Raw genomic sequence first — 26,659 nt, forward strand, 5'->3', positions numbered from 1 at the left:
AGACACATCAGTTGGTGCTGTGAAGTATTTTATTGTTGCATAAATAACCTATCAATCCGCTCCCATCTGATCCTTGTTTGGTTTGTGTTTGTCACGGAACAATTCATAAAGGCAGACGCAGCATGGGTTCATAAAGGGCAGGTCGTGCCTAACTAATTTAGTGGAATTTTTTGAGGACATTAACAGTGCGGTAGATAACGGGGAGCTAATGGATGTGGTATATCTGGATTTCCAGAAAGCCTTTGACAAGGTGCCACACAAAAGGTTGTTGCATAAGATAAAGATGCATGGTAATTAGGGGAAAGTAGTAGCATGGATAGAGGATTGGTTAATTAATAGAAAGCAAAGAGTGGGGATTAATGGGTGTTTCTCTGGTTGGTGTCCCTCAGGGATCAGTGTTGGGCCCACAACTGTTCACAATTTACATAGATGATTTGGAGTTGGGGACCAAGGGCAATGTGTCCAAGTTTGCAGACGACACTAAGATAAGTGGCAAAGCAAAAAGTGCAGAGGTTACTGGAAGTCTGCAGAGGGATTTGGAGAGGCTACGTGAATGGGCTAGGGTCTGGCAGATGGAATACAATGTTGACAAATGTGAGGTTATCCATTTTGGTAGGAATAACGGCAAAAGGGATTATTATTTAAATGATAAAATATTAAAACATGCCGCTGTGCAGAGAGACCTGGGTGTGCTAGTGCATGAGTCGCAAAAAGTTGGTTTTCAGGTGCAACAGGTGATTAAGAAGGCAAATGGAATTTTGTCCTTCATTGCTAGAGTGATGGAGTTTAAGACTAGGGAGGTTCTGCTGCAATTGTATAAGGTGTTAGTGAGGCCACACCTGGAGTATTGTGTTCAGTTTTGGTCTCCTTACTTGAGAAAGGACGTACTGGCACTGGAGGGTGTGCAGAGGAGATTCACTAGGTTAATCCCAGAGCTGAAGGGGTTGGATTACGAGGAGAGGCTGAGTAGATAGGGACTGTATTAATTCAATTTAGAAGGATGAGGGGGGATCTTATAGAAACATATAAGATTATGAAGGGAATAGATAGGATAGATGCGTTTCCACCGGCGGGTGAAAGCTGAACTAGGGGGCATAGCCTCAAAATAAGGGGAAGTAGATTTAGGACTGAGTGTAGGAGGAACTTCTTCACCCAAAGGGTTGTGGATCTATGAAATTTCTTGCCCAGTGAAGCAGTAGAGGCTCCTTCATTAAATGTTTTTAAGATAAAGATAGATAGTTTTTTGAAGAATAAAGAGATTAAGGGTTATGGTGTTCGGGCCGGAAAGTGGAGCTGAGTCCACAAAAGATCAGCCATGATCTCATTGAATGGCGGAGCAGGCTCGAAGGGCCAGATGGCCTACTCCTGCTCCTAGTTCTTATGTTCTTATGTTATGTAATTGACCTTACAACTTGAAGGCCATCTGGGAGCAACTGCCAATATTGCAGGTAAGTTTTCTGTCTGCGCTGTCCCAAGCAGGGAACTGTAGCAGTGCAGGGAGGATATCGGTCTGCAACAATGTAAATTAAGAATAAATTGTAAATCTGTATAGACATGCATGGATTTTCTGTTGCACTGGCACAGGGTGAGTAATTTTAACCAACCCCACTGGGCAGGTAATAGTCAATGGATGTTGCAATCAGGCAGGGTATAAGATGATAGCATATTTAAAGCCAGCCATTTTCTCTCCAGCAGGTTAGGTAATCTGGGCTGTCTCGCATTCATCTGAAGGGATTTGGACACCAATAATTGTATTTGATCATTGAAAGCAGGATAGGTTGTGATTCTGTCCGTGAAGCAAAAGCTGCTATTGCTTAATCTAACATTAAAAGTGCAAGAAATTTCCCGTTAAAATCAACATGTACATCTCCTGACTAAAGGCAGTGTCAATATACAAAGGATAATATTTGTCTTTAGATGATAATTTAATAAAACGCTCCCCTTGGCTTCAGCAGAACCAAAAAAAACCCAAGAGAGATCTTTAATGGGTGGTACTAAGTCAAATGACCCCTACCACATGTGACATAGATTTGCTATACTGAGCAGCATTCATTTTGGTGTGTGTAGCGTGAACACAAAATGAATGGAATGGAAAGCTGCTGATGTTTTTGGTGCTCGTGCTGTGGTTGCAGTTCACTCAGGAAGCCCACATTGCTGTGATAACATGTGTTTTTACATGTACGCTGTCGTCTGGCGCTATGGTCAGTGATGGTAGATGCTCCAACGTTCTTTCCATCACACGACTAACCAGGAATCTCTGCCACTCGTGCTCCTTGCCAGTGGCATGTGTTGGAAGGATTTGCAGGTTGATGCTCAACCTGTTTGGCCACATACCGAATGTTCTTTCCAGGGGCGGCATGTGGTGCAGTGGTTAGCACTGGGACTGAGGACCCGGGTTCGAATCCCGGCCCTGGGTCACCGTTTGTGTGGAGTTTGCACATTCTCTCCGTGTCTGTGTGTGTCTCACCCCCACAGCCCAAAGATGTGCAGGTTAGGTGGATTGGCCACGCTAAATTGCTCCTTTATTGGAGAAAAAGTAATTGGGTACTCTAATTTTAAAAAAAATGAATGCACTTTCCTTGGCCGTCAAATCCAAGAGTGGGATTTGAAACCAGAGCTTCTGGGTGAGAGGCAGGGATTCTATCCACTCTACTACAAGGCTTCCTCTTTCTCTTGGTCAGGTGATACTAATCGCTGACACGAACACAACAACTTGCACCAATTGACATTATGTAGCATCATTTTGGGGGGAAAATATTGCAATGTTTTTCAACTTACTATTCAGATATTGCAATTAACATACATGATCTGCAATAGTCATTGAAATTGAATTAGTTATGCTTCATTCGATGATGTGCGGACCACAATGTACCTTGTAAACCAAAATGTGGCAGAGTATTTTGGGGATAGGAGGAAAAACAATCAACCCAAGGTTACATACCTGAACTACCACAGTTCAAGAAGTTGGCTCATCACCACAATTAGCAATGGGCAATAATAGTCAGCAGTGCGTATATCCTCTGGAGGAAAAATAATTTAAAAATGACAATCACTTGATTAATCTTGCTGATGAACAATGAGTATTCTGATAGACTTTAGATCACAGGCTCCAAGTTGCAAAATTAATTTTAAGCATTAAAATTAAATTGAGCCACAGCAAATAGAATAGGTTACACTAAATGGCACATCTTTATTTAATGCTAATTCCAGACTGCTCTGTTGAACCTCCTGGTCTCTGTACTCTTACAAGAGGTGTAACAGTTCACATATCATACAAGCATTCTGTCTGGTTCCAGATGAGCCGTGATGGAGTCTGAGGTTAAGGTGTCAATTTGTGCAGTCAAGTATTTCCTGTTTTCGCACTTTGCAAGCTTCTCTAAATAGGTATTTCAAAACTGACCAAATTTCCCATCGTGCTTGAGTTAGTCATTTTGCATGAGCAGGGCCTTATTGCTACAGCTCTTATTTACTTTAGAGCTCCCAGCCTTAAAGTAGTTAATAGTATTACTAATTATATGGAGTTTCTAACCATGTGATAATTATGTTCCCTGTACAGAAAACTGTCAATTTCCAATACGGACATGAATGAGGAAGAGAAAACTGATGCTGAGAATGAAACACAGGAAGGCCTGGGGTTACCCAAAGAAATCTCAGGCAACAACCTCATGAAAGGACAAGAGGTATCCAGTATGCCAAATGGTACAGAGAGTATTCGGGCGCGATTCAGCGGATAAAGTTTTATGTCTGCTTTTGGGGGACCTCTGGTGATGGCCATGGAGTGAGTGGTCACACATTAGGTGGCTCCTGCCCGAGGTTAGATTTTTTTTAGTGCTTTTCACCTGTTTTGCAGGGTGTTACTCAGGTGGAAAACAAAGGAACAGTGAGAGCTAGTGAGTCTCCTTCAGCATGGAATGTCCCAACTCTACCAAACGAGCAGTACAATAAACAAAAAGCAACAATCAGACCAGTAGAGCGACAGAGGAAAAGATAGCAGACAGCTTTGTGGCGCCGTTGTCCACACAATGGTCAACAGAGTAACTAGTTGCATTTTTGATGTCTAAATTCCAGCAGTAGAGGAAGGAAGCCTCGGAAGACTTGGCTAAAGTGGCAGAGCCAATCCAAGCTGCCCTAGAGTGAGTGAATCAGTAGCTGCAGGCGCAGAATATGCCATTCCAGAAGGTGGAGCAGACGGTGGCCGACCATGAGGACCATTTGGTCTCATTGGAGGCTGAAATGCTGATGCTGGCGGAGGGCCAGAAGAAGTTGTGTGAGAACATGGACGACTTGGAGAATCGCTCGAGGAGGCAGAATCTCAGGATCATGGGGCTGCCTGATGGGATCGAGGGAATGCAGGCCACAAAATATGTGGCTAGGATATTCAGCAGCTGATGTGGAAAGGGATCTTTGATCGACCTTCTGAGTTGGATCAGGCGCACAGAACGCTGTGGAGGAAGACGAAAGCAAGAGAGCTGCCGAGAGTGATCAACTGCACCGCTACAAGGAGAAGATCCTACATTGGGTGAAGGAGATGAGAGGGTGTACCTGGGAAGATCATGTGGTTCGCATTTACCAGGACTTGGGAGCAGATCTGGCCAAGTGGTGTGCCGGGTTCAATAGAGACAAGACTGCTCTATTTAGGAATAAAATATGGGTCGGGGTGCTGCATCCTTCTCATTTGTGCGTCACATATGAGGGACAGGAACATTATTTTGATACGCCAGTGAAGTCAAGTAAGTTCCTAAGGGACCATGGACTGAGGGTCTTATGAGGAAGTTGAAACTTAGCTGGATATACCTGTGAAACAAATTGGAGGTGCTAAACTCAGGGAGGGAGGGGTGCTGTTTATGTTTGTGCTGGATTATTGTGTTTGGTTTATTGTACCTATTAGGTTTAGTTAGCTCTGTGTTAAGGTTTAAGGTAGAACTGTTGTAACATTTTATCCTCCCAGTGTTGGGAGCAATGTTTGATGTATATCAACACGTGGGTTCTTTGGTGGGCAGCCATTGGTGGGGCGGGACGGGGAGGTGGGGATGATGGATTACGGGAGGGCAAATGTGTTGGGTGAGGCAGGCCGGTGGATGAACATAGAACATAGAAAATACAGCACAGAACAGGCCCTTCGGCCCACGATGTTGTGCCAAACCTTTGTCCTAGATTTATCATAGATTATCATTGAATTTACAGTGCAGAAGGAGGCCATTCGGCCCTTTGAGTCTGCACCGGCTCTTGGAAAGAGCACCCTACCCAAACTCAACACCTCCACCCAACACTAAGGGGAATTTGGATATTAAGGGCAATTTATCATTGGCCAATTCACCTAACCCGCACATCTTTGGACTGTGGGAGGAAACCGGAGCACCCGGAGGAAACCCACGCAGACACGGGGAGGACGTGCAGACTCCGCACAGACAGTGACCCAAGCCGGAATCGAACCTGGGACCCTGGAGCTGTGAAGCAATTGTGCTATCCACAATGCTACCGTGCTGCCCTTGAGAACAAATAAATCTACACTATATCATTTTACCGTAATCCATGTACCTATCCAATAGCTGCTTGAAGGTCCCTAATGTTTCCGACTCAACTACTTCCACAGGCAGTGCATTCCATGGGGAAAGAACCTACCTCTGATATCCCTCCTATATCTTCCACCTTTCACCTTAAATTTATGTCCCCTTGTAATGGTTTGTTCCACCCGGGGAAAAAGTCTCTGACTGTCTACTCTATCTATTCCCCTGATCATCTTATAAACCTCTATCAAGTCGCCCCTCATCCTTCTCCGTTCTAATGAGAAAAGGCCTAGCACCCTCAACCTTTCCTCGTAAGACCTACTCTCCATTCCAGGCAACATCCTGGTAAATCTTCTTTGCACCTTTTCCAAAGCTTCCACATCCTTCCTAAAATGAGGCAACCAAAACTGTACACAGTACTCCAAATGTGGCCTTACCAAAGTTTTGTACAGCTGCATCATCACCTCACAGCTCTTAAATTCAATCCCTCTGTTAATGAACGCGAGCACACCATAGGCCTTCTTCACAGCTCTATCCACTTGAGTGGCAACTTTCAAAGATGTATGAACATAGACCCCAAGATCTCTCTGCTCCTCCACATTGCCGTTAACCCTGTATTCCGCATTCATATTTGTCCTTCCAAAATGGACAACCTCACACTTTTCAGGGTTAAACTCCATCTGCCACTTCTCAGCCCAGCTCTGCATCCTATCTGTCTCTTTGCAGCCGACAACAGCCCTCCTTACTATCCACAACTCCACCAATCTTCGGATCGTCTGCAAATTTACTGACCCACCCTTCAACTCCCTCATCCAAGTCATTAATGAAAATCACAAACAGCAGAGGACCCAGAACTGATCCCTGCGGTACGCCACTGGTAACTGGGATCCAGGCTGAATATTTTCCATCCACCACCACTCTCTGACTTCTATCGGTTAGCCAGTTCGTTATCCAACTGGCCAAATTTCCCACTATCCCATGCCTCCTTACTTTCTTCATAAGCCTACCATGGGGAACTTTATCAAATGCCTTACTAAAATCCATGTACACTACATCCACTGCTTTACCTTCATCCACATGCTTGGTCACCTCCTGAAAGAATTCAATAAGACTTGTAAGGCAAGACCTACCCCTCACAAATCCGTGCTGACTATCCCTAATCAAGCAGTGACTTTCCAGATGCTCAGAAATCCTATCCTTCAGTACCCTTTCCATTACTTTGCCTACCACTGAAGTAAGACTAACTGGCCTGTAATTCCCAGGGTTATCCCTAGTCCCTTTTTTGAACAGGGGCATGACATTCGCCACTCTCCAATCCCCTGGTACCACCCCTGTTGACAGTGAGGACGAAAAGATCATTGCCAACGGCTCTGCAATTTCATCTCTTGCTTCCCATAGAATCCTTGGATATATCCCGTCAGGCCCGGGGGACTTGTCTATCCTCAAGTTTTTCAAAATGCCCAACACATCTTCCTTCCTAACAAGTATTTCCTCGAGCTTACCAATCTGTTTCACACTGTAAAAAGGCCTTGGGGTTTTCCCTGATCCTACCCGCCAAAGATTGTTCATGCCCTCTCTTAGCTCTCCTAATCCCTTTCTTCAGTTCCCTCCTGGCTATCTTGTATCCCTCCAATGCCCTTGTTTCCTCAGCCTTACATAAGTCACCTTTTTCCTCTTAACAAGACATTCAACCTCTCTTGTCAACCATGGTTCCCTCACTCGACATCTCTTCCCTGCCTGTCAGGGACATACATATCAAGGACACATAGCACCTGTTCCTTGAACATGTTCCACATTTCATTTGTGTCCTTCCCTGCCAGCCTATGTTCCCAACTTATGCACTTCAATTCTTGTCTGACAACATCGTATTTACCCTTCCCCCAATTGTAAACCTTGCCCTGTTGCACGCACCTATCCCTCTCCATTACTAAAGTGAAAGTCACAGAATTGTGGTCACTATCTCCAAAATGCTCCCCCACTAACAAATCTATCACTTGAAGGATTATCTATCAACTGCACCACTACAAAAATCTATCTATGAAGGTTTTGGGAAGGAAGAAGCTGTTGCTCGGGTTGGTGGTGTCACCCTGCTAGCAGGTAGGCTAGTTAATGGAAGCAACGTGGGGGGTAGAGCCATGGAGAGAGAGGGGGAGGGAGGTTGGACTGCTTGGGAGGGGATGGTTTTCTTTGTTTGTGGCTGGGAGGGAATGGTGGTGTTGGGAGAGTGGAACATTTGGCGTTTGGGTTGGGCAAACGGTGGGTGGGGAGGGATGGGTTGCTGACATGGAAGGTGTTGGTGTGGCACAGTTGGTTAAGGGCGGGTGGCTGCCGTCATCTTGAGACCTGGGAGGTGGGTTGGACGTGTGTCTCGAGGAACCCATTTAACATGGGTATGACTGATCTGGGTTGGGTGGGGAGGGGGGTGCCTGGAGTCCTCCAACCAGGATGATCACCTGGAAGGTTAAGGGGCCGAATGGGCCGACCAAGAGGTCCTGAGTCTTTGCGCACTTAAAGAGCTTGAAGGCAGACATGGTGTTTATGCCAGAGACTCCCCCACCATGCAGATCAAACGAGGTTGACGAACGCTTGGGGGAAGGTGTTTCATTCAGGCTGGATATGAAGGCAAGAGGGGGTAGCCATGTTGGTGAGTAAGAGGGTGGCATTTTCGGCTGTTAGTATTGTGACGGATCCTGGGGGCAGATTTGTGATGATGAGTGGGAGGTTGATGGCACACCCATGGTGCTGTGAATATATATGCCCCCAACAGGTACGATGCAGAGTTTGTGAAGAAGGTGTTGGTGAAGTTTCCGGACCTGGACACATACTGTTTGATTATGGGGGAGAATTTCAATACGGCTCTGGATCCAAAGCTAGATCGGTTGTGTCCTAAGTCTCTATAGGTGTTGCCGATGATGAGGGAACGTCTGGGATTTATGGAGCGAATGAGAGGGGTGGAACTGCGGTGGTTTGGGAGGCCAAGGGCGAAGGAATTCTCGTTCTTTTTGCATGTTCACCGGGTGTACTCCCAATGTATTCCCAGATCTATTGTTTTGTTCTGGATATGAGATTGCTGGCGGGGTAGTTGGGGACGGAATATTTGGGATGTATCACGTGACGTATCTGATGAACTTACATGTGGAAAGAAGGGGTTCTCAGCAGCCACAGTGGAGGTTAGATTTGGAGCTGTTGATTGATAAGGGGATCTGCGAATGAATGGGGTGACTATACAAAATCATTTGGAACTAAACATAATGGAGAAGGAAGTCTCGAATGGGCTGGCGAAGTAATGGGGTGTGTGGGGTCAATGCAGTCTGGGAAGGCCCCGGCAGAGTTCTATAAAGTGTTTGGCATGGAAGTAGGACCCCTATTTTTGACCATTTTCACCTGTGTTTTGGCTAGATTTGTCAGAACAGTAGAGCGGGGAGTGAAAGGGAAGTTCTCCCCTGAATTGTCATGTTTATTGGCTATCCAGCCCGGCAGAAGACAGTGTGAGGCCTGGCTAAGGAGTTGGAGGAGACTCGTCGCGCAGCAGCAATTGTGAAAATGGTGGAGGGCGAAGGTTCGTCGTCCGTGGGAAAGCCTCAGATGGAACAACTGATGATCTTCATCAAGGAGGAATTTCGGCAGCAAAGGAAGGAGATATAGGGTAACTGGTCGAAGGCGATTGAGGGGGCAATGGCACCTGTTCGTGGGCCTCTGGATCAGCTGGAAAAGTGCCTTGAAGCACAGGGGTGACGATCCGGGTGGTGGAAAAGGTGGTGTCTCTCCAGAGTGACCGGATTGTGTTTTAGAGGCTGAGATGGGGATCCTGGGAGATCTATGCAAGTTGCTGCAGTCGAAGATGCAGGAGCAGGAGAACAGGTCCAGATGACAGAACTTGTGGATTGTGGATCTGCCAGAGGGCACGGAGGGAACGAGTGCCATGAATTATGTTTCAAGAATGTTGGCCAGGTTGGTGGAGGAGAAGGTGTTGGACAAGGATGCAGAGGTGGACTGGGCCCATAGGTCCTTGAGGCAAAAGTCGAGAGCAGGGGAGCCATTGCGGGCGGTGATTGTGTGGCTGCACATGATCTTGAAGTGGCCCATGGCGAAACGAGCCTGTGAATGGGAGGGCAATGAAATCCGGATCTACCAGGACACTAGAGCTGACGAAGAGGCATGCGGTCTTCAACAAGGCCAAGGCAGTGTTGTACAGATGACAGATTTGGTTCAGGGTGCTGTACCCGGCCAGACCTCTGCATGACTCATGATAGCCGGGAGTTAACTTGAGATGCCGGAGGAATCCAATGACTTTATAAGGGACCGTAACATGGGGGAGAACGTCCCGCTTAATGTGGTCAGGGGACAAGGTCCCAGTTTGTTGGGCCATGAATGGTTGAGCTGTTTACAGCGAGATTGGCAGCGTATCCTTCAGATAGGGTCCATGTTGGGCAAGTACCCCAAAGTATTTAAACGCCAATTGGGGAAGAATAAAGGAGCCATAGCTCACATTCATGTTGACTCGGGAGCCCAACCTCAGTATTTCCGGGCACGCCCAGCCCCCTATGCGTTGTTGGAAAAAGTAGAAACTGAACTTGGAGAATTGGGTACTATCAGGTCCTTTTGTTTTGTGGATTGGGAAGCACTGGCTTGAAAACCAGACTTGACAGTCCGCTTATGCGGGGGCTATAAGCTCACTGTGAATACGGCTTCAAGGTTTGATCACTATCTCATGCCCTGCATTGACGATCTTTACGCAAAGCTGGCAGGCGGGCGTTCGTTCACTAAGCTCGACATGAACCACGCGTATTTACAACTTCAGTTGGACACGTCCTCCTGGAAATATGTTACAATAAATACACACAGGGGACTGTACAAGTACACCTGGCTGCCTTTTGGGTGTCCTCTGCCTGTGCTATATTTCAACGAGTAATGAAGAATATCCTGAGAAGGTTGCCATGGGTGGCGGTTTATTTACATGACAGGTTGGTCACGGGAGCGACCGAACAAGAGAGAACCTTTAGGAAGTACTGAAACGTTTAGCTGAGTCTGGTGTCTGCTTGCAGCGGGCGAAATGTGTCTTCAATGCAAGATCTACCTGTTACTGGGTGGACCGCGAAGGCTTACACCCCGTTGCGGACAAGGTGCATGCCATTCAGCAGCCCCCCACTCCGATGGACAGCTTAGAACTTTGTTTATTTTTAGGACTTGTTTATGATTACGGTAAGTTCATCCCAAACATGCGATCATGTTGGCCCCCTTACATTTGCTTTTGAAGAAAAATCAAGTATGGGCGTGGGGGAAGCCGCAGGAAACAGCTTTTCTGCAGGTGGAGAGGCAGTTATCATCTCCTGGGTTACTGACCCATTACGATCCCAACAAACCCTTATTCATCACGTGCTACGCATCGCCTTACAGTATTGGGGCCATTCTGTCACATCAGATGGAGGATGGTGGGAGCGGCCGAATGCAGCAGTAACCTATAAATCCAGACTCTTTCTGAGATAGAGTTGTCATTGATTGTAGTAAGAAGTCTTACAAAACCAGGTTAAAGTCCAACGGGTTTGTTTCGAATTACTAGCTTTCGGAGCACTGCTCCTTCCTCAGGTGAATGAAGAGGTAGGTTTCAGAAACATAGATATTATATAGACAAAGTCACAGATGCAAGACGATACTTTGAATGTGAGTCTTTGCAGGTAATTAAGTCTTTACAGGTCCAACAGAGCAACTGGAGAGAGGGATAATCACAGGTTAAAGAGGTATGAATTGTCTCAAGCCTGGACAGTTGGTAGGATTTTGCAAGCCCAGGTCAGATGGTGGGGAGTGAATGTAATGCGACATGAATCCAAGGTCCCAGTTGAGGCCGTACTCATGTGTGCAGAACTTGGCTATACGTTTCTGCTTAGCGATTCTGCGTTGTTGTGCGCCCTGAATGCCGCCTTGGAGAACGCTTACCCGAAGTCAGCAGTCAAGGGCATTAGCCTCTGATCTCCGGTTAACCTTGTGTTGTAAGACTTCTTACTGTGCTCACCCCAATCCAACACCAGCATTTCCACATCATTGATAGTAGAATACAAAATAAATGATTAACCAGTTGGCAGTACAGCAAATTGAGAGCATGCTGGAACTTAGCATTCTAAGCACATTAAACATGTGTTCAGCTTTGGTATAAGATTGTGTCTTGCACACTCACTGCGGGGCTTCCCTTTGCTGGCTGTTTCACTGCTGTTGCATCACCTAAACGATCATTGGTGATTTAGTGAATGTTGTTTTGTTGTAAACGTAAATTATCCAGCTATCCTTTTGACTTCCTTTGAGCATGGAACATAGTTGATATTTGCATAGAGCAAGCCAAACCCACATCCTGTTGGCTTTTCAGTGGGATTCCCTGGGGATGAGGCGGCAGAGTTTACTCAGGTGTCTCCTTATGGTGGAGATGGGAGACCAATGGATTTCCAGAAAAATAGAATATGGTGGGGTAATGGGGTGGTCATTACCTGGGGAACATGAGGGGCGAGATTCTCCGACCCCCCGCCGGGTCGGAGAATCGCCGGGGGCTGGCGTGAATCCCGCCCCCGCCGGTTGCCGAAGTCTCCGGCACCGGAGATTCGGCGGGGGCGGGAATCGCGCCGCGCCAGTTGGCGGGCCTCCCCCGCGCGATTCGCCGGCCCGGATGGGCCGAAGTCCCGCCACTAAAATGCCTGTCCCGCCGGCGTAAATTAAACCACCTACCTTACCGGCGGGACAAGGCGGCACGGACGGGCTCCGGGGTCCCGGGGGGGGCACGGCGCGATCTGGCCTCGGGGGGTGCCCCAACAGTGGCCTGGCCCGCGATCGGGGCCCACCGATCGGCGGGCGGGCCTGTGCCGTGGGGGCACTCTTTCCCTTCCGCCTCTGCCACGGTCTCCACCATGGCGGAGGCAGAAGAGACTCCTTCCACTGCGCATGCATGGGAAGCTGTCAGCGGCCGCTGACGCTCCCGCGCATGCGCCGCCCGGAGATGTCATTTCCGCGCCAGCTGGCGGGGCACCAAAGGCCTTTTCCGCCAGCTGGCGGGGCAGAAATTCGTCCGGCGCCGACCTAGCCCCTCAAGGTTGGGGCTCGGCCCCCAAAGATGCGGAGCATTCCGCACCTTTGGGGCGGCACGATGCCCGTCTGATTTGCGCCGTTTTGGACGCCAGTCGGCGGACATCGCGCCGTTTCCGGAGAATTTCGCCCCATCGCTTAAATGCTGGGAGAATAAGGGGCGCGATTCTCCACTCCCGCGCCGGTTGGGAGAATCGCCTGGGCAGCCAAAATTTCCCGGGACGCCGGTCCGACGCCCTCCCGCGATTCTCCCAAGCGGCGGGAACGGCCCGGTTGGGTTTCACGGGCTGCAGGCCGGAGAATCGCCGGAGACACCCAAAATGGCGATTCTCCGGCACCCCCGCTATTCTCAGGCCCGGATGGGCCGAGCGGCCAGGCTAAAACGGCGGATTCCCCCCGGCACCATCCACACCTGGTCACTGCCGTCGTGAGCGGTGCTTGAACGCTGGGGGGGGGGGCGGCTTGCGGGGGGGCGGCTTGCGGGGGGGGCGAGGGGGGATCCTGCACCGGGGGGGTACCTTAAATGTGGAGTGGCCCGCGATCAGTGCCCACCGACCGTCGGGCCGTCCTCTCTGAAGGAGGACCTCCTTCCTTCCGCGGCCCCGCAAGATCCGTCCGCCATCTTCTTGCGGGGCGGACCTAGTGCGCGGATGACGCCTGTTATGCGGCGCCGGCCGCGTCATCTATGCGGAGCCGCCTTTACGCGGGCGACAAGGCCTGGCGCGTGTAGATGACGCGGCCCCGATCCTGGCCCATTGTCAGGGCCTGAATCGGTCGGGACCGGGGCAGTTTCGTGCCGTTGTGAACCTCGACGGCGTTCATGACGACGCGGCCACTTCGGCGTGGGAGTGGAGAATCCCGCCCCTCCAGTCTGGAGCAATTACTTTGGAATACTGACGATTTGGAAAGTTCCAGTAGGATAAAACTGAAGACAAAAGATGAAGCAATGACTGAAGTATGTAAAATATTACAATGTAGCAAGACCTAGATATTGTCAGCTCCAGTCACCGATTGTTTTTGATGGTCAGGCTGTTGAATATAAATAAATCCAAATGTAATTACATTTTCTAAAAAACTTGCACCAATTTAAATTAAAATTGTAGCAGCTGTGAAATGTAAACAGATGTCAGTATTGATTGGAATGTGCCATTTTGACGCTCAATTCCTATTTTTGTCCAGGCTGCAAATCCCCAGACTTCCCTAACAATGGAAGCAAAGCAGTGGGGAAGCATTTGAGATGTGTGTGTGTGCAATTCTAAGTTCTTCCAGCCGATCCCTGCAGTTAACGCACTGGAGTATCCCTTTGTTTCTCTGTAATTACACAAGGAAGACATTCTAAAAAGTACCTGAAATGCATTCTGAGTAATATTTCTCTGTTTTCCAGGCAAGTTGGAATCTGACGGATGCAGAGAAATTGCTTCCAGTCAAGACTGAAGACAGCAAGTGTATTCCCTGGAGCTGCAATCTAGAGCAGGACAATGCAACATTGGGGGTGGAACAGGTAAGAAAGAGCCAAACTTAAACCACCCATTACATGGAATTATATAAATTCGCAACTCAGAAGAGGTCATTCCGCCAATCTGCTCTATGCCAGTGTTTATGCGCCAGATGAGCTTCCTCTCAATCTACTTCATTTAACCCTATCAAATAGATTTTCCTACACCACATGGAGTTCTGCGGTTCAAGAAGACAACATGTTACCACCTTATGGGCGATTAGGGATGGGCAACAAATGCCGGTCTAGCCAGCAAAGCCAATGCCAATATCTCATAAATCTCATAAATTAATTTTATATTAACTTATATTTATTACATCTAGTTTTAGAATCTATTTCAGACATTTGCAATTCATTGAAATTTGAGTTTTGTTTTTGCTCATGGCAGATAAACTGGCCAGAATTCCTATTATTCCCAAAATAAACTGGGCAGCACGGTAGTGTTGTGTTATGCTTCTTCATGTAGCATAAGCTGCTTCCTTGATGTATGCCGTGACAAAGGAAGGTTCCGACTTGGAGATAGGTTTAACACATTTATTGAACAGTTAACAATTCTTCGACTTGAGTTCGACTCTCCTGCTATTCTTGCTCTAGTAACTCAATCTAAATAACCAGTCTGCTCTAAGCCATGCGGTGGGTGTGGTGCTTCTGATCTGTCCCTGTGTCGCCTGTGGAAAGAGAAAGAGCATGTGTGCCCTGTTCTTTTATATGGGTTAAACCCTCGTGGTAGTGTCACCTCTGGGTGTCTTGACTGCCCATTGGTCGTGTCCTATTTTACTGACCTATTGGTTGATTGCCTGTGTGTCATGATGTCTCTGGTGCTCCCTCTAGTGTTTATTCAGTCCTAGTGTATCTACATTAACCCCTTGTGTATTTACAGTGATGCATATCACCACAGGTAACATAGTGGTTAGCACAGTTGCTTCACAGCTCCAGGGTTCCAGATTCGATTCCCGGCTTGGGTCACTGTCTGTGCGGAGTCTGCACATTCTCCCTGTGTCTGCGTGGGTTTCCTCCGGGTGCTCCAGTTTCCTCCCACAGACCAAAGATGTGCAGGTTAGGTGGATTGGCCATGCTAAAATGTCCTTCGTGCTCAAAAAGGTTGGGTGGGGTTACTGGGTTACGGGGAGGGTGGAGGTGTGGGCTTGGTAGGATGCTCTTTCCAAGGGCCGATGCAGACTTGAAGGGCCGAATGGCCTTCTCTGCACTGTAAATTCTATGATTCTATGAATCAGAGGCGGACTTTTACTGAAAGTCAAAGCATTGCAGCGCAGGGCCCCGGCCAATGGGGCAGGTGCGTGGGGGGAGAAGGGGGGGGAGGGGGGCAGTGCTTACAGAGAGCTGACTGATGTGGTGGGAATACCATGGGAACACCAATAAGAGCCTTGGTGGCTCTAAATTTGCTGATAGGCTCATTCAAATTTCTTGAGCCAATCAGCAGGCAATACAGAACAACATCAGGCTCTGATTGGTGGACTCCCCTTTAGAGCTGGAAATCAGATTGCCAGACGTTGAGTGGTGGTGAAGACTAAGTTCAGACATGGATCACCTGAATTGGTGTGAAGTTTCTGAACATACATTGAGTGAAGGTGCAAAGCATAGCCAGGGTTCTGGGATTGGATCTGGCAGGCAGCCTGAGGCAAAAGTGAGGTCGCCAACCTAACATCAGGGTGGGAATTTGCACAGCTTTCAACGAGGTGAGGAGGAGGTGCTGAGCAACAGCCGTCAAGAGGAGCAGTTGGACGACTCTTGAGGCAAACTGGTCAAAGAGCACGATCACCCAAAGCCATCAGTGCTAATGCAGCGATATAAATTTAATTCTACAGTGAGAAACCCAGGGGAGCCGTTAGCAAATTTCTTGGCATGGTTAAATGAGATATTAAGAGAGAGGTTGGTTTGTGATGTGAATAACCTCACCTTACAGAAAAGACTATTAACAGAGACAGAGGGGCGATTCAACGGACAAATGGTAAAGTCCGCTTTTAGGCGCGTTTAGCACAGCCGCCAAGAAACACCCTGCTATTCAATGGATCTTTGCTGCTTTCTTTAGCCTCAGGGAGTTTATCACCACTGAGGGCGAACTTAGGAGGAATTTCCTGCTGGCGAGCCGATCTTGCCAACAGGAACGGCTGTTCACAGATCAGGGCATCATTTTGATCGACAGCCAGAATCTCCGCCCCCCCCCCCCCCCCCATTTCTGTTCCCCCGCTTTATCAACCCCCCCTCAGCCCCCCGACTTTGTCAAAGCCCCTGGGATATCCCCCATCCACCCCCCACCTCCAATTGGCCTGACGCTGGCAGTGCCAGCCTGGAACCCTGTCACCATGTTGGCACTTCCAAGATGCCAGGCTGGCAATGCCAAAGTACCCAGGTGCCAGGGGAAGTGTCAGGGTACTACCCTGCCCTGTGCCCGACCAGCAGGAAGTCTCCAATAGCCTGCGTGACCCCTGACATGCCATTCCGGCTGGTTCACATTTGTGTGGCCTGTACTAACGGTGCCCTGATGAGGTCTCGCAGGCTCGACCATTGAGTCCCAGGTGCCCGGTGAATCTGACGTCCCGGTATTTAAATGAGCCATCAGATCCAGATTGCACCATGCAGAGTGAATTGGGGGACTCGTGATTGGCCCGGCACATGGCTGAGAGCCCGAGTTGGGGTTCTCACGCCATTCACTCGTGCCGGATCCATGCTAGGCGCAACGGGGTCGTTGAACCATGCCCGGAATTTACCCTGACAAGATCGTTAGTGATTGATCAGCTGCAGAAAGCACTGAAAAGGGTACATTAGAATTGCAAAGCATACACCTCGGCTAGGCCAACCAACTTTGGTGGGAAATCAAGGGGAGTTGTGGCACCAGGTATGGGGACTTTTAAAGCCGTGAGTTGAAGAGCAGCGAGCAAGACAGAGATACGGAAAGTCCGGTCTGCAGTCCAAGAAGGAAGCTACTTGTGTGGGGGTAGAGCACCCTCAGGAGAGATGTAAGTTCAAATATACAAAGTGTTTTGCCTGTAACAGTCGGAGGCATATTAAGATAAATGCAGAGCCAAACAAAGACTACCAAGGGCCAGCAAAAAAAACTACGACTCTGGTGCAAAGCTTAGAAAACAACTCTGAAGGAGAATCTGAAAGCTATAGAGTGAACAATATTAAAGTGAGCAAGTCAGCCCCAATTGTAGTTGTGTTAATGGTGAACATTAGGCCATTAAGAATGGAGATAAATATAGGAGCCTCTGCGACCATCATAGGAGAGTAGACACCTCTGGATTTGCAACTACTTAAATTAAAAAGCACAAAGGCCAGACTGGCCACTGGAGAAGCATTGAAGATAAACAGGACCACAGCGGCACCAGTAACATACCAACAGGGGTGGCATAGTGGTTAGTAGTGCTACCTCACAGCGCCAGAAACCCAGGTTCAATTCTGGCCTTGCATAACTGTCCATGTGGAGTTTGCTCTTTCTCCCCGTGCCTGCATGGGTTTCCCCCGAGTGCTCCGGTTTCCTCCTTGTGCGCGACCTCGCAGAGACTAAAATGCTAGCGCTCTCCATGACGGTCGCCTTGCGCAACGTCCAGTCCTACACCCCCATCCGCGCGGCCCACTCCACCTACGCTTCGTGGACCCCACAGACAGCCGCCCCAGCGGGGGCGCTGTCCACCCAATACGCCTGTGCTGCACGCCAGCCAGCGAACCCTGGTGGCCCCCAATGCTATTTTTGCGGCCAACAGAAGCACCCCCACCAACGCTGCCCGATCCGCGCTGCCCTTTGTAAAGCCTGCGGGAAGAAAGGCCACTTCGTCGCGGTGTGCCAGGCCGGCTCAGTAGCCGCTATTGCCCCCACCCCCCTCGGTCACGGACAATGGGCGCCGCCATCCCCCCCCCTCTCAAACCACGTGCGGCCAGTGGGTGCCGCCACCTTCCCCTCTGCGCAACACGTGCGTTCCATGAGCGCCGCCATCTTGTTCCACTCCCGCAACGTGCGTTCCATGGGGTGCCGCCATTTTGTAACCCTCAAGATCTTCGGGCGCTGCCATCTTGTCTACTCCTCAGCACATGGGCCCCACGAGCGCTCCAGGACCCGGGCTCACCAGCAGTCCCATTATCCGACGACCAACCAAGACTCGCCTCCATGTCAATCGACCAGTGTCGTCCGCATAACTTGACCAACGCATCCACCAGCGTGAAAGTCGACGGACACGTAACCTCCTGCCTGCTGGACTCCGCGAGCATCGAAAGCTTCATACACCCGGATACGGTAAGGCGCTGCTCCCTCGCGATACACCCCGCCAACCAAAAAATCTCCCTGGCCTCTGGATCCCAATGCGTAGCGATCTGGGGGTACTGCATGGTCACGCTCACGGACCAGGGCGTAGAATTCAGCGGCTTCCGCCTCTGCGTCCTCCCTAACCTCTGTGCTGCACTAATCCTCGGCCTGGACTTCCAGTGCAAACTCCAGAGCATAACTCTGAAATTCGGCGGGCCCTTGCCACCCCTTACTGTGTGCGGCCTCGCGACCCTAAAGGTCGACCCACCTTCCCTCTTTGCCAATATAACTCCAGATTGCAAACCCGTCGCTACCAGGAGCAGATGGTACAGCACCCAGGACAAGACCTTCATCAGGTCCGAAGTCCAGCGGCTGCTTCGGGAAGGCATCATCGAGGCCAGCAACAGCCCCTGGAGAGCTCAAGTGGTTGTAGTTAAAACTGGGGAGACACACCGAATGGTAGTGGACTACAGCCAGACCATCAACCGGTACACGCAGCTCGACGCGTACCCCCTCCCACACATATCTGACATGGTTAACCAGATTGCGCAGTACCGGGTTTTCTCAACGGTAGACCTGAAATCCGCCTACCACCAGCTCCCATCCGTAAATCGGACAGTCCACACACCGCCTTCGAGGCAGACGGCCGCCTATACCACTTCCTTAGTGTTCTCTTCGGCGTCACAAACGGGTACTCGGTCTTCCAAAGGGAGATGGACCGAATGGTCGACTGGTACGGTTTGCGGGCCACCTTTCCGTACCTAGACAACGTCACCATCTGCGGCCATGATCAGCAGGACCACGACACCAACCTTGCTAAATTTCTCCACACCGCTACTCTCCTAAACCTCACTTACAAAGAGAAGTGCGTATTCAGCACGAACCGCTTAGCCATCCTCGGCTATGTGGTCCAGAACGGAGTTCTGGGGCCCGATCCCGACCGCATGCGCCCCCTCATGGAGCACCCCCTCCCCCACTGCTCCAAGGCCCTCAAACGCTGCCTGGGGTTCTTTTCGTACTACGCTCAGTGGGTCCCAAACTATGCAGACAAGGCCCGCCCACTCATACAGTCCACCCAGTTTCCCCTGACAGCCGAGGCCCAACAGTCCTTCGTCCGGATCATAGCTGATATTGCCAAGGCCACAATGCACGCTGTAGATGAGACACTGCCCTTCCAAGTAGAAAGCGACCCATCAGACGTCGCCCTTGCTGCCACCCTCGTGGCATTCTTTTCCCGCACCCTTCATGCCTCAGAAATTCGGCACTCATCCGTCGAAAAGGAGGCCCAAACTATCGTTGAAGCTGTGCGGCATTGGAGGCATTACCTGGCCGGCAGGAGATTCACTCTCCTCACTGACCAACGGTCGGTAGCCTTCATGTTCAACAACACACAGCGGGGCAAGATCAAGAACGACAAAATCTTGAGGGGGAGGATCGAGCTCTCCACCTACAATTACGAGATTATGTATTCGCCGCGGCAAACTCAACGAGTCCCCAGATGGCCTGTCACGAGGTACATGTGCCAGCGCACAGGTAGACAGACTCCGGGCCCTGCACGACAGCCTTTGTCACCCAGGAGTCACACGGTTGCACCGCTTCATTAAGGCACAAAATCTGCCCAACTCCGTCGAGGAAGTAAGGACAATCACCAAGGGACTGCCAGGTCTGTGCGGAGTGCAAGCCGCACTTCTACCGGCCGGACCTCCTGGTGAAGGCCTCCCGCCCCTTTGAACGCCTCAGCGTGGACTTCAAAGGCCCCCTCCCCTCCACCGACCGTCGCACATATTTTCTCAGTGTGGTTGACGAATACTCCAGATTCCCCTTTGCCATCCCATGCCCCGACATGAGTCTGCCACCGTCACTAAAGCCCTCAAGACAATCTTTGCTCTGTTTGGTTTCCCCGCCTACATCCACAGTGACAGGGGATCCTCATTCATGAATGATGATCTGCGTCAGTTCCTACTCAGCAGGGGTATCGCCTCCAGCAGAACGACAAGCTATAACCCCCGGGGAAACGGACAGGTAGAAGGGGAGAATGGGACGGTATGGAGGGCCGTCCAGCTGGCCCTATGGTCCAGGAACCTCCCGGCCTCTCGCTGGCAGGAGGCCCTCCCTAATGCACTCCATTCTGTTCGCTCATTTCTGTGCAGTGCCACTAACAATACACCCCATGAACGTCTTTTTGCGTTCCACAGGAAGTCCACATCCGGGGTGTCGCTCCCGACTTGGCTCACAGCTCCGGGAACTGTGCTTCTCCATAAGCACGTCAGACTCCACAAGGCGGACCCGTTGGTGGAGAGGGTACACTTGCTCCACGCCAACCTCCAGTACGCCTACATGGCGTTCCCCGATGGCCGCAAGGATACTGTCCCCCTCAGGGACCTGGCACCAGCGGTTTCCACCCCCACAGCCCCCTCCGCCCCCGGCGCCACCCTCCCCTCCCCCGTCACTCCCAACAGCACCCCCCCCCCCCCCCCCCCCCCCCCCAGGACCATCCGTCCCGTCCCCCCTGCTCACGCGCGACGATGAAGAGGATTTTGGCATGCTCCCAGAGTCACCATCGACCAGATCAGCACCAACATCGCCGACACCACTGCGTCGCTCCCAGAGGAATATCAAGGCTCCGGACCGGCTAAACCGCTGACCGGTCCACCGGACATCAAAGGACATTTGTTTGCTCAAATCTTGTAAATATTAACTCATTGTTGTGTATAGTTATCCACCAACCCCGCCGGACTCAATTTTTAACAGGGGGTGACTGTGGTAAACCACTGTTACACCTGTATTAGGTGATGTACGGTAGGATCTGTACTACAGGTTCGCCGGTAGTCCCTGCCTGCTGGCTCCGCCCAGGAGGCGGGGTGTAAATGTACATGTCCTCCAGCGAGCAGCCATTTCGCCAGCTGCTGTGGGAGGCCACACACCTGATAGCAATAAAGCCTCAGTTGGATTCAACTATCGTCTTTGTCCAATTTATCTTGCCTCACTCCTACAGTCCAATGATGTGCAAGTTAGGTGGATTGGCCATGCTAAATTGACCCTTAGTGTCCAGGCATTTGCGGGTTGAGTGGGTTAAGAGGTTGCAGGGATAGAGTGGGAGCCTAGTTAAGGTGCTCTTTCAGAGAGTCGGTGCAGACTCGATGGGCTGGATGCCTTCCTTCTGCACTGTAGCGATTCTATGATTCTACGATTCCATGAACATCATCGTGGTCATGGGCCAAGTCTCATGGGCTGAGATTGGTTCCATCAGGCCTGATTAAATTTGTTGGGGATTTTCAGCAATGATGAAGGCAATTTTCTCAGAATATTAAGGAAATACCAAGAAGTATTTCAGAACGAACTGGGCAAGATATAGGGTATCAAGGCAAAAATCTAGGTTGATCCTGAGGCAGCACTCAAGTTCGACAGAAGTTGTCCTGTGCCCTATGCTTTATTGAAAAAAGTAGAAGTTGATCTCAAGTGGCTGGAGGACTTCAGAATAACTTAGCCCATATAGTTTTCTGAGTGGGATGCCCCCATTGTCCCTGCTGTGAAGCTGGCCGGACTGTCAGGATATGCAGAGGTTATAAACTAACCATCAATCAAGCAGCAAAACTGGATCGGTATCCTATACCGAAAACCGAAGATCCACATGCCAAGTTAGCTGGAGGGTTGACTTATACGATACTTGACATGAGTCATACTTATCAGCAGAGAGGGTTAGATGAGGCATCTAGGGAAATCGGAACAGTCAACACCCACAAAGGCTGAGACCAATAAAAGGCTGCTGTTCGGTGTATCTTCGGCGTGTGTCATATTTCAATATACTATGGAAAGCTTGTTACAGGACCTGCTCAAAGTAGTTGTCTATTTGTACGATGTATTGATTCTGGGAACTTCTGAACAAGAACACTTGGCACATTTGGAGGAAGAGTTGAAAGATTAAACGATCAGAAGAGGTCATGAAAAACTGCCACAGAGACAGGCTTTCGGACAGGGTGTGAATGAGCTTCACTACCAGCTGGAATATGTGCTGTAATGCAAGTATCATGTTTGCCTTTCTGTGTAAATTGAGAGCTGTATGTTCATTTAATGTGCTGTGTAATGTGAAATTTTGTGTTAGGGTTAAGAGATACATGTGAGCTGTTCTTGTTATGTTCGAAGCTTAAATATTGTTTTGTCTTTTGTTTCAATAAAGTTTTTAGTTGTAAAAATAACCAAGCCTTATTTCTCATGTATTCATTCCTGGAGTGAATCGGTCTTTCCGCAGTCTTAAAAGTGCAAAAATGCACTATTGGGATCGTGTCTGGCATCTGTAACACTATTAACAGATCATGTGATCATCAACTATACCAATTTTAACACATTTGTGGCTTCTGACTGCAAATGCCATGTATTGTGCCATCCAGACAGCTTCATGTTAAATGGGCTGCTGTCTATTCAGTATTGTTGGAATAGTGTTCTGCTGCTTAATTCCTGAGCTCTGGAATTCCCCCCTTACATCTCTCCAACTCATCTCTCCATCTCTCTATCCTGCTTTTGACAAACGCAATTTTCTTTACCCGTCAGTCTGGCCTCAATAAAAGTCGAGATGGATTTGCAGGTATAGCATTAGTTATTTTATTTGACTTGCAAGCCTGATTCAGTTCACAGCGGTACAAAACACATCCTGCTTTCTGTACCTCCGGAATCGAGTGAGTCTGTAGGACAAAGGAATCTCTACTGATACATTCAAATGGCATCAAGTTTCACATACACGATTCCCATAGGTCATCCTATACCCTCCTGACCTGGCCATACATCCTAATTGGCTCACTTCCAATCCCTTCCTCTGGCTCCCTATGACCCAGCATCATTTTCTCCTCCTTTGCTGGGCACTCCTCCCCCTTGCTTTGCCATGCGTTCTGAAATCCTTTGTCTGTGAACTCACCAGAATGAGACTGGCCTATCTCTACATTACAGTAACTAATATCTCTAAAACAATTATTTTATATCACATTCGTCACTTTAAGACTCTCCTCAAAACCTAGTTCTTTGACCAAGCTGTTGGTCTTCTGACCTAATATTTGCTGACGTGGCTCAGTGTCAGATTTTGTTTTTGGATGCTCCTGTGAAGTAGTCTCAGGACCTATGCTTGCATTAAAGATGCTATTTAGTTATAAATCATTTCTGTTCTTGTTAATCCCCTTACCTGAAAGTTGCAGTTCAGACCATTAACTGTGATGATTCTTAAATGTATTAAATTGACTGTGGAGCATTTTGGAGGATGTGAAAGATAGTAATATAAATGCAATTTCGTTTTCCCTTGAAACTATATCTCCCTCTGTCTGACAGGTGTTCGACATCCTTCCACTGTTCGGTGTTCTAAATCCAAATGAAAGACAACAGGTGACTTTTACGTTTTATGGTCACCCGAACATCATCGGTCAGGTGAAAGCAATATGTGAGGTGGAAGGTGGACCAACATATGAAATTGCATTGAAAGGAGAAGCATCATTAATCAAATATGCATTTGATAGAAATGAGATCAACTATGGTCGCCAGGTTCGTACAACAAATATTTTGTTGTCACTTTGGAGAAGTTGGGACTGTTCTCCTTAGTGAAGAGAAGATGAGAGGCGATTAGATAAATGTGTTCAAAATGATGGGGAGTGGGGCGGGGGTTGTCTGGAGGGAGAAACTATTTCCTTTGGCTGAAAGATTGAGAACCAGACAACACTTATTTAAGGTGATTGGAAAACGAATCAATGGTCATGAGGAAAGCAGCGAGCAGTTAGGGTGTGGTATGCACTGCTTGAGAGTGTGGTAGAGGCAGAGTGACTCCTGACTTCCAAAAAAGAATTGGATCATTATCTGAAGAGGACAAAGTTGTCAGGCTAGGGGGAAAAGGTGGGGGAGATGCACGAGGTGAGTTGCTTTCGCAGGGAGCCAGCACCGACGTGATAGGCTAAATAGCGTCATTCTATGCTGTAACCATTCTCTGATTCTATTGATCCAATTTTCCTTTATAAGATGCACCAAGCTCTGCCTTGAATACTCATTGCCTCAAACACTCCTTGTGGCTTTGGACACTTCCTGAATCCAACAATCAGGAGCTTTGGCACACGATAAAGCAAGATGACAGAGCAGTTGTCTTTATTCAAGTACTTCCCATTTTTCACTGTAATAGTATTGTCAGAAGATATTTGGTGTCCTTTTTCTTGCCTGAATGGATGCCTCACCCCAGTTTGGGTTTATGCCACCTGCTAACATTGCACCCTGAGAGCACCTTAGTTCGTAGGATAGAGGGGTTATAGCTTTGCACCAATCTGAATGCAAAGTATGAAGAGCATTTCTGTGCTGGGCCAACTGCAAGGCCGGTTTGCAGCTGGGGCCTATATTTATTCCAATGGAGATGCTATCTGGTGAGAACACATAATAATCTCCCGACAATGGGGAGGCCTGGCTCTGAACAGCTAACGATTTGGCTTTTACTTGGGTAATACATTTTTATAGAGTTATCTTTTATCACTGTAAATTTAGGCCTAATTTTGAATAAAATATTCTTGCACGAGACTTATGTTAATGTTTAACATTGACTGTGATCATATGCATAAATAATTTTTGACTACTACAGTGCCACTATTATCGTGAAGAATTGTTCATGTGATATCACTTTGCAATGTTATATCTGAATTTGATGTCTCCCCATGTCTGCGTGGGTTTCACCCCCATGGATTGGTCATGTTAAATTGCCCCTTAATTGGAAAAAATAAATAATTGTGTACTCTAAATTTATTTTTAAAAATATCTAACTTTGATGGACTCATGAAAATATGTATATATCTCTCCAAATGTTTAAGGAACATTTGGCGGCTTGAGGCAAAAAGATTGTCGCGGTGATGGGATGTGTATGTGCACCACCAGTCTCTGAGCATTCCCAAACCCATGACAACTTGGAGAGATGCTGGGGATGGGGGGGAGGGGGGGTGGGGGGATGGGGGGGGGGGGGGGGAGGCAGGGAACCACTTTCTCCCACATGACAAGAGGGAGAGTCACCATCAGACCATCACCAGGTGCCACTTGGCAGCTTGGATCAGAGAAACATTCAGAACTGAGATTTCACTCCCAAGTCAGGAGAACAGAGTCAGTAAAATTCACAACTCCACAAAGCCGACTAGGGAGATGGTGCCCCGAATGTTTGGATTTTCATTCTGGGGTGGTGGGTGTCAACAAGGATTGGTTAAGATTAAATGACATTAGGTTCGAAGTGTCTATTGCAGGCTTCGGGCGGGATTCAGCTTGGACCTGAGGTTTTACTCACGATGATTGCTGGGTGAGTTGGCAAAGAGAAAAGGGTACTGGATGGGAGGGGGGGTGGGTTGGCATAAGTTAGCATCGTGGCTACAAGGGCCATGGATGGGTAGTGGGGCATAGACTGGCATGAAGGATATGAAGGACCATGTGGGATCCATTGAAGCCACCCCACCGTGCCGGGAAACAGTGGGCGGGATGTGCTGCAGCAGTGGGAAAAGAGAATCCCAATGGCTGGAGAATTCTGACCTTCATTTCAAATCAAACGCTCTTTCAGAAAAACCCATTCATTGCATTTACATACCTTCAACTACATAATCCCTATATAATAATTAAAATGCTTATTTGTTTATAAAAACAAAGCTTGGAATTAATAGTCCCACTACAAAGAGTCTAAATATTTGTAATTGTCAATCAAACGGTAAAATGTCAGGCATCTCACTGTGATAATAGAAGGTTGTGAAAACAGTCATGCAGCATTATTCCAGTAATTATAACCTTCAGGCCTACATCAACACAGTGAAATAGCAAGCAATCATTTTTTAATACTCCATGCTATATTTTCAAAGATTTAAAGGGAAGGAACTTCAAATGACAGTTGGACTGTTACTTTTGACAGTTCGTTTTGATACTTTTGACAGTTGCTTTTGACAGTTCTAGATAGTTCCAAAGAGTTTCTGCATTTTTTTTTACAAACATTCATGTTTACTTTTAACAACCACAAAAGACACCTGACCATATCCCCAAAGGTGTCCAGGAGAATATCCAAAGAGTTACTCTATCTCTCTCAAAGGGCTCCACAAAGTTTAGACCTGTTCCTACCAGGTCTAATTTGCATCAATCGTGTTTCACCTTCTTGGATAATGAAAATCAGATGTAACTGGAGGCAGGTGCTGTTTTATGGACAGCTGCCTCCATGAAACATGCATGTGCAAATCCCATCACGGCCCCATTCCACCTCTGCGAAAACGACAGATGCGTTGTTTGGAAATTTCTGGTTTCAGTCTACTCCACCATCTTTGCAATGACAGTAAGGCTCTCTCCATTGCGAAAATTCAG

General features: G+C 48.5%; 1 protein-coding gene across 1 annotated transcript in view; it reads left to right on the forward strand.

Annotated features, from left to right (window-relative positions):
* The window catches only part of hydin (HYDIN axonemal central pair apparatus protein), a 1,604,351-nt gene that overhangs the window by 786,296 nt on the left and 791,396 nt on the right, over positions 1 to 26,659 (forward strand). The window contains exons 26-28 of the mRNA XM_072518656.1: positions 3,557 to 3,680; positions 13,957 to 14,073; positions 23,642 to 23,851. Coding sequence (XP_072374757.1) covers positions 3,557 to 3,680; positions 13,957 to 14,073; positions 23,642 to 23,851 — 451 coding nt within the window. The remainder of the gene's footprint in view (positions 1 to 3,556; positions 3,681 to 13,956; positions 14,074 to 23,641; positions 23,852 to 26,659) is intronic.

The sequence above is a fragment of the Scyliorhinus torazame genome, chromosome 10 (genome assembly GCF_047496885.1).
Source record: "Scyliorhinus torazame isolate Kashiwa2021f chromosome 10, sScyTor2.1, whole genome shotgun sequence".
Classification (NCBI taxonomy): Eukaryota; Metazoa; Chordata; class Chondrichthyes; order Carcharhiniformes; family Scyliorhinidae; genus Scyliorhinus; species Scyliorhinus torazame.